The sequence below is a fragment of the Lampris incognitus genome, chromosome 19 (genome assembly GCF_029633865.1).
Source record: "Lampris incognitus isolate fLamInc1 chromosome 19, fLamInc1.hap2, whole genome shotgun sequence".
Taxonomy (NCBI): Eukaryota; Metazoa; Chordata; class Actinopteri; order Lampriformes; family Lampridae; genus Lampris; species Lampris incognitus.
Genome location: NC_079229.1, coordinates 15068029 through 15076521, shown reverse-complemented (window position 1 = coordinate 15076521; position 8493 = coordinate 15068029). Strand labels below are relative to the sequence as shown.

General features: G+C 47.8%; 1 protein-coding gene across 1 annotated transcript in view; it reads left to right on the top strand.

Annotated features, from left to right (window-relative positions):
* The window catches only part of cntnap2a (contactin associated protein 2a), a gene marked incomplete at its 5' end in the record, with an annotated part of 429422 nt that extends 421473 nt beyond the window's left edge, over nucleotides 1-7949 (top strand). Inside the window, 3 exons of the mRNA XM_056299196.1 lie at nucleotides 4824-5108; nucleotides 7061-7132; nucleotides 7750-7949. Coding sequence (XP_056155171.1) covers nucleotides 4824-5108; nucleotides 7061-7132; nucleotides 7750-7949 — 557 coding nt within the window. The remainder of the gene's footprint in view (nucleotides 1-4823; nucleotides 5109-7060; nucleotides 7133-7749) is intronic.
* Nucleotides 7950-8493: the final 544 nt, after the last annotated feature.

The following is an 8493-nucleotide window of genomic DNA, read 5'->3' as shown; positions in this document are numbered from 1 at the left end:
TTAATGGGCGTCCGGGTGGCGTGGCAGTCTGTTCTGTTGCCTACCAACATGGGGATCACTGGTTCGAAAGCTCGTGTTACCTCCGGCTTGGTCAGGTGTCCCTACAGACACAATTGGCTGTGTCAGTGGGTGGGAACCCGGATGTGGGTGTGTGTCCCGGTCGCTACACTAGTGCCTCCTCTGGTCGGTTGGGGCACCTGTCCAGGGGGGAGGGGGAACTGGGGGGAATAGCGTGATCCTCCCATGCGCTACGTCCTCCTGGCGAAACGCCTCACTGTCAGGTAAAAAGAAGCAGCTGGCGACTCCACATGTATCAGAGGAGACATGTGGTAGTCTGCAGCCCTCCCCGGATCAGCAGAGGGGGTGGAGCAGCGACCGGGATGGCTCGGAAGAGTTGGGTAATTGGCCAGATACAACTGGGGAGAAAAGGGGGGGGAATCCCCCTCCCCAAAAAGAAAATGCCTTAATAATTAAATCTGATGGCTTTTGTTCACAGTATCATTGTTGATGTTTCCGTAAATGTGAGCAGGTTGCAAGTCGGCAAATTCCCAATACAACTTTTTACGGAATATCGACTCTGGCTCACATTCACAGATGAGCCCGACGCATTAAATTGAAGGAAGGCTTACAGGTTGGGGGTGGGGTCCGTGTGTATGAAAGAGGTTTCTCTCTATCTTTTACTCCACCCACTCCCTTTTTTGTTGAGGTCACTCACTAATTTCTTCTTTTTGTTCCTTTTAAACCCCCTCCACCCACCCCAGCCCACCATCCTCACCCCACCTCAGCCAATCAAACGTTTCTCACCTCCTGCTGTGTGCTGTCCTGCCTCATTAATTATTCATACCCTCCTATTGGTCACCCTGGAGGCAATCAGAAGATGCAATCATCTGATCAACCTTGTGACCTTGTCACAATGGCTGCTGTGGTCTTGTGCGTACACGAGTGTGTCTGCGTGTGCACGCATGTTTGCAAGGCATGTGCTCGTATTGACAGGCACACGTCCATCTTGTGATACACAGACCAGCTGGTGTGCAGGAGGAGAAAATACAGGTTGTGTGCAGTGCAAGGAAAGGTCTTGATCTTTACAGCATGACATAAATAGATAATTTTTGCGATGTGCCAAGCGTTCAGGGTTTCTGGGTGCATTTTCCTTTGGTGCACGGTTGTTATGAAAGGCCTGTCTGGCAGCCGGGGTGATGAAAAGAACAGAAGTGAGGGCATAGTGCACTGCCTCTGTTTCTGTTGGTCAGTACCCTCTTACAAATTAACCCAAAAAAAACTTTGTTTCGGGGCTTTTCTAAAACAACATACGCGAGCAGCTGTGCAGTCAAGACAAAAGACAGAAACGAGGTTAAACACAAACACAAGATGACTGGGGGGGAAATAAAAAGGGTTACAAGAAAAGGGGAGCAGCATTTAATTAAAGCATGCCTGCAGAAATGGGTCTCAAGACAATATCTTAAAGATGCACCCAGCTTGAGCACCTCTTCTAAAATCGGTCTGTTTTACAACGCGTGATGTTCATAACAAACGCTGGCGTTGGTTCTGTTGTCACGCTCCTTCTGGAAATGCAATTGTTTCTGCAGAACAGTCGGCTGTGGAGTTACCATGAAACAAGGGAAGCGTGAAGGCTATTCACGGCTCATCGGTATTGTATGCAGAGCAGCCTGTTGTACTCTCATCAGAGGGTGTATTAGCATTCACAGCCGGGCCTCTGCCGTTTGCAGAACACATTCAGAGGACAGGCGGCGGTGGGAGAGACAGAGACGATTCCCACTTGTTTATGAACCATGACGATATGGCGAGTACTCTTCTTGCGATGCTTACTGGAATTGCCGTCAGGCTCTTTCTCGCTCTCTCCCTCATACCATATCTCACATTTTTCACTCTTATCAATTTTGTTCACCCACATATATGCAAATTCACACATCCATAGTCATGGACTCGCCAAATAATTGGCTTCTCCTGGCTTGAACCTGTCTGATATTGGATCTCGCTGTTGTCTCAGTGCATTATGGGACAGAGAATGCTGACCAAAGGTTTTTAATACCTCAGTGTATACACACGCACACACACAGACAGACGCACACACACACATGTACATACACATGCAGACAGACAGAAGCGCACACACACACACACACACACACACACACTCAGACAGAGGAGCGGTGGCTGTATCTTATCTGTATCTGTGGAACAATGATTGCCAACAGAAGCACAGACACACATTGACATGCGCTCATCTAAACAAGGCAACAGTATCTGGGGATCTGGTTGGGTGATGGATCTTGAGAGGACACAGAAACCTCTGAGCTCTGTTCCTGGCTGCACAATCAATAACATACACACAGACCCCCCCCCCAAAAAAAAGACATGTATGCATACACACAAAACAGACATGCACTGGACCCTTAAAAAATGAAATGAGGGGAGAAAATTAAATTACAGGACACATTTCCTATCTGTCAGAGAAACATAGAACCCAATTGTCCACCAGAGCAGTACGCGATACTGTAGCACACACACACACACACTTACTTTCCACATATTCATGAACACTGTGTGCATCCTGAACTAGTACTGCAGCATTTTCCACATGAATGTGCAACAACGATCAGATCTGATTTGTATGGGGCATCTGGGTAGTGTAGTGGTCTATTCCATTGCCTACCAACATGGGGATTGCCAGTTCAAATCCCTATGTTACCTCCGGCTTTGTCGGGCATCCCTACAGACACAATTGGCCATGTCTGCGGATGGGAAGCCGGATGTGGGTATGTGTCCTGGTCGCTGCACTTGTGCCTCCTCTGGTTGGTCGGGGCATCTGTTCGGGGGGAATAGCGTGATCCTCACACGAACTATGTCCCCCTGGTGAAACTCCTCACTGTCAGGTGAGAAGAAGTAGCTGGTGACTCCACATGTATCAGAGGAGGCATGTGGTAGTCTGCAGCCCTTCCTGTGATCAGAAGAGGGGGTGGAGCAGCAACCGGGGTGGCTTGGAAGAGTGGGGTAATTGGCCGCATACAATTGGGGAGAAAAAAGGGGGGAAAAGATCCAAAAACAAAAAAAAAGATTTGATTCGTGTGAAGGCCGCAGCCTCGTGCGGGTGGGAATAAGAAATGCAGATTGTAAAGCCCTGCAGCATGTTTGAGGCAGTTGGGTGGAGCTGAAGTTGTTCCGTATGTGTTTACAGAGAAGCGTGCATTGGAGAATTCACACATTTGCCAACATGTTTGTTTGAGAGATTTTTGCTCCATATTGTTTTGTTTGCCATCGCCGGTCTCTCGTTTCTGCTGTCTCCTCTGCATTTTGATGTGAGCGACATGCTGCGTTTGAGCGCCACTGCATCTTTGATACCAAAGGGGCGAGAGAGAGACAGGCAAGGATCGAATCAGGTAGGGTGAGCCATTCAGAAATCGAGACAAAGACGGAGAAAGCTGAAAGAGAGAGCGATGAAAGCGATAAAGAAAAACAGCGAGAGAGTAAATCAGAGAGGGGTGGAGAGTTAAGCAAAGAAGCCAAGTGCGGTGGAGAGAGACTGATATGAAAGTGGGTGAGAGGATCCCTGTCGTGTGAGTTCCTTTGTTTCTTATGTTCACATTTACAGAGCCATACACCAAACACTTTGTTCATTTCAGTTGAGTCTCCAGAGAGTTTGTCCTCCCAGTCAGGTGGAGGGACGGAGAGGTCAGATGGACCCACAGGGACTGAAATAAACCTGTCATATCCGGTAGTACCTCTGATGGACACACTGGTCTATGGTGAAGAATAAAAAGATGGATAAAGGCACGACATGAGAGAGAGAGAAAGCAAGAGAGAGTAAGAGAAAACCAGGAAGAGACAGAGCTGGGTGTCCAGGTAGCGTAGCAGTCTATTCCGTTGCCTACCAACATGGAGATTGCTGGTTCGAATCCCCGTGTTACCTCCGCCTGTTAGGGGGAGAGGGGGAACTGGGGGGAATAGCATGATCCTCCCATGCGCTACACCCCCCTGGGGAGACTCCTCACTGTCAGGTGAAAAGACGCGGCTGGTGACTCCACATGTATCAGAGGAGGCATGTGGTAGTCTGCAGCCCTTCCCAGATCAGCAGGGGGGATGGAGCAGCGACCGGGATGGCTCGGAAGAGTGGGGTAATTGGCTGGATACAATTGGAGAGGATGATCCGCTGTGGCGACCTCTAACGGGAGCAGCCGAAAGTAGTAGTAGTAGACAATTGGAGAGGACGAAAGAGGGGGGGGGTTAAAAAGAAAGATATAGAGAAGAATGAACACATTATGTCTCTTTATTCATTCTACAATATTCTCCTGCATCTCAGAAGTTATCATCAGCACGTGATGTTCTTCAATGTCTTCCTCTTCTCACTCTCTGTCTGTCTGTCTGTCTGTCTGTCTGTCTCTCTCTCTCTCTCTTTCTCTCTGTCTCTCTCTCTGAATTTGTCCTCATCTCAGTGAGATCTTTACAGCATCAGAACAAAACCTTTCTAAATCAGCGTTTTATACTTAGTATGAAAATATCTCTCCATGTGTGCGTCAGCAGAATTCATCCCCAGTGCTTAAGTGCAAGTTTGCATTGTAGAGCTCTGTTGAATCAGGGTTTGTTTAATTTTATGCAGTCTTACAGACATGCATATTCTCTGTGTGCACCAGTAAATGTGCTGAGACAGGCTTTGGGTCGGTTTTTTAAACGTGCTGCGGTCAGTCCTTTCAGGCCTGTGGTTTCTCAAAAACCCCAAATGCTAATATATGTTGGAATATTCTCTCTCTCTCTCTCTCTCTCTCTCTCTCTCTCTCTCTCTCTCTGTCTTCCCTCCCTCTGTACAGAGACAGGGAACATAGACCCGGTGCTCATCGAGCATTATAACACACCAGGATTCATTGGGTGCCTATCACGGGTACAGTTCAACGGCATCGCGCCCCTCAAGTCTGCCCTCAGAACGCCAGCGTCAGCCCAGCCCGTGCCGACGGACGGACAGACGGACAGACAGCCGGTACCCATCGGGCCTGTGTCCTACCAGGGCAAACTAATAGAGTCCAACTGCGGGGCATCACCACTAACCATCCCACCAATGTCTGCCGCCACAGATCCCTGGCATCTGGACAACACAGGTGAAGATGAGGATACTCCATATGTACACACAGGGATCTTGCATCTGGGTGGGGTAGCGGTCTATTCCGTTACCTACCAACATGGGGAACGCCGGTTCGAATCCCCGTGTTACCTCCAGCTTGGTCAGGCGTCCCTACAGACACAATTGGCTGTGTCTGGAGGTGGGAAGCCGGATGTGGATAATTGACTGGATACAATTGGGGTGAAAAAAAGGGGGGGGATCCCCCCAAAAAATAAAACAAAAAAAAACAAATACACAGGGATCTCCACTCGCATATCTCCTTCTCCCTCTACACCCATGATTATCCTGGTAACGTCCAGGATTTTAGATATTTTTTTTTAATATGTAGATTATACTCCCGGGTATATAAAGATCTGTTAATTCACTCTTAAATAATTATGTTGATTTACTGATCTTTAGTCATATAGTCAAACATTCAAATTTCAAATACACTCAGGATGCAATTGGAAGTGACCAATACACAAATGCATACACATAGACACATGGAGCAAGTTATGCGTGAGTACGCACACATATACACGAGCATGTACATACATGTGCACCCATGGATATACAGATTTGGGTTTCCCTGAGTTTCAGTAATCTGAGTGCAGCAGTTTTTCTGGTGTTTGGCTCCAACTGTCCCTTTGGGAACGCCACACAATCTGAAATCGATGAAGTCCATTGATTTGAACTCCTGTCCAAGCTCACCATCAGCTCTCCATCATCCCTCCCAACCATTATCCTCTATCTAGTACACTGTACATCTTCTGCAGATGGGTGGCCTGACAGACTGAGAGACAGACAGTCATACAGGGTTCCACTGCCTTATTTTGTTTTTGTATTTCTGACTGATGATGTCCATCCTCGGGTTTCCTTCTGCTCTTCTGGGTCGTCCTCTCTCTTCTCCGAAACTCTTTTGCCTCTCTGCTTTTTCTCTGTCTTTTTCTCTCTTCTCCTCCCTGGTCAGCTGACATGCTATCATCAGTAGGTTTGCTTTCTTCCACTCCTTTCCATCCCAGCTTCACCCTTGCCTTTTCCCCTCCCTCCCTCCTCTCCCTCTTACTCATGCTCTCCAGTTCCCACAGGCTGTACGGATGATGTAGTCAGCAGCAGAAATAGCTGCTAGCTCATACTGGGGAGTTGCTCTTTGTGTTAGCTTTTGTGTGCGTCAGTGGAGGTGGAGAGGTTTTGTGCGCACTGAGTGTTTGGGTGCAAAGCTGTGTGCGTGTGTGTGTGTGTGTGTGTGTGTGTGTGTGTGTTGCAAGTTGACTATGCATGTGTGCCTTTTGCTTTTTTGTGTGTGTACAAGTGTCATCACTACAAAATTCAGCCCCCTCACCCCAATACCATCAAAGCTCAACACCACTTCCACTCATTTCAGCCGTCCTCCTGCCTCCTCTCCTTCTCCACTTGTTTGCCTTGCAAATCTGTCCATCCGGTGAGAATAAGGGCCAATTAGAGGGATGGCTGCTGACTGAGATTTATTTCCGTGTCAGGTGGAGAGAAGCAACAACTGTCATTAGCCTCTCAACCTGCCATAGCTCTTTAATGAAATACATCCCACTACTCGTTCCCTAAGGATGCCTTAGGCCGCAACAGCTGATACAGCTTGTTAGCTGACTCACCATTGACGGATGCGGATTTTAAATATGTATGTTTAGACGGACAGCAGCAGGCATATTTGAAGACACAACACAGAACCCAGTCGATGATGAGGTCATCCGCCATTAGTACAGCTTGTCCTTTCTAAAATGTGAAACCAAGTCCAGTATGCAAATCGCAAAGCAACACTTGTGTATCTTGATAAGCCTTTTGCTAGACTTTGGTAGATTTTTCTATATTTTGACTGGTGACAAAACAGCTTTTTCACATTTGCCGCTGACCTGGCAAGTGTGATGTCCTTACTTTGCCGTCTCCGTCCTTCATTCCTCCTTTTATTGGGCACAGATGCAGAATTCCCCTTCAATGAGGAGAGGGTGATCCCCGATGGAGTCAACAGGAACTCAGCCATCATCGGAGGTACACAACGCTCATTCCACATACGTCTCCAAAATTGGTTTAATCAGATTTTTTTTTCTGCATGACTGTTTTTTTTTTTAAGTGGATTGAATTCTGCTCTGAGGGGCGTCCGGGTAGTGTAGCAGTCTATCAACACGGGAATCGCCGGATCGAATCCCCGTGTTACCTCCAGCTTGGTCGGGCGTCCCTACAGATACAATTGGGCATGTCTTCAGGTGGGAAGCCGGCTGTGGGTATGTGTCCTGGTCTCTGCACTAGCGCCTCCTCTTGTCGGTTGTGGCGCCTGTTCGTGGGGGAGTGGGAACTGGGGGGAATAGCGTGATCCTCCCACGCGCTACGTCCCCCTGGCGAAACTCCTCACTGTCAGGTGAAAAGAAGCGGCTGGCAACTCCATGTGTATCGGAGGAGGCATGTGGTAGTCTGCAGCCCTCCCCGGATCGGCAGATAGGGTGGAGCAGCGACCGGGAAGGCTCGGAAGAGCGGGGTAATTGGCCGGATACAGCTGGGGAGAAAAAGAAAAATCTAAAAAAAAAATCTGCTCTGAATACACAGGAACCATACAATAACAGAAAATGACGCCATTTTCTTGTTACCTTTTTAAATGTGTTCCCCTGCAGGCATCATTGCGGTCGTGATCTTCACCATCCTGTGCACCCTGGTGTTTCTGATACGCTACATGTTCCGCCACAAGGGCACCTACCACACCAATGAGGCTAAAGGCAGCGGGGAGACCGGCGGGGAATCGGCAGACACAGCCATCATCGGCACGGACAACCCGGAAACAATCGATGAATCAAAGAAAGAGTGGTTCATCTAACAGGCGAACACGGGACACGGTGAAAGGGAGGAATTTGTCAGACCACGAATCGAAGGAAGGGGGGCGGTGATGGGAGAGGTTTCACTCCATGACCATTTGCAGGGGGTAAAGATACAGAGAAAAAGGCCACCCACTATAAGACAATGATCTCCCCGAGAGAATGGGGATACGGGGAAAAGACATGTACAGAAATCTGGGTTGTTTTTTTTTTTTTGCTTTTTTTTTTTAATCTCAAGACAATTAGAAGGAGAAGGGAACAGTAACTCAGTGGAGCGCTGCTGTGAGAGACTATACATGTACATATTAACTGGCTTGTCCTTCTTTGTATTGTGCTTGGAAGTTTTCAGGAGTCCTTTGAATACTCTATATAAAAAATAATCTTAACTACTTGATCATGTGCTAGCACAAATTTATCGCCAATGTCTGGTCCACTTTGATTTTATTTTTTAAAATAAAATACCATATCAGAACAGATAGAACAAACATGCCATGCCATTTGTTTACCGGGCTGTGGCTCTTGCAGTCCATCAGAATCTATGTCCGT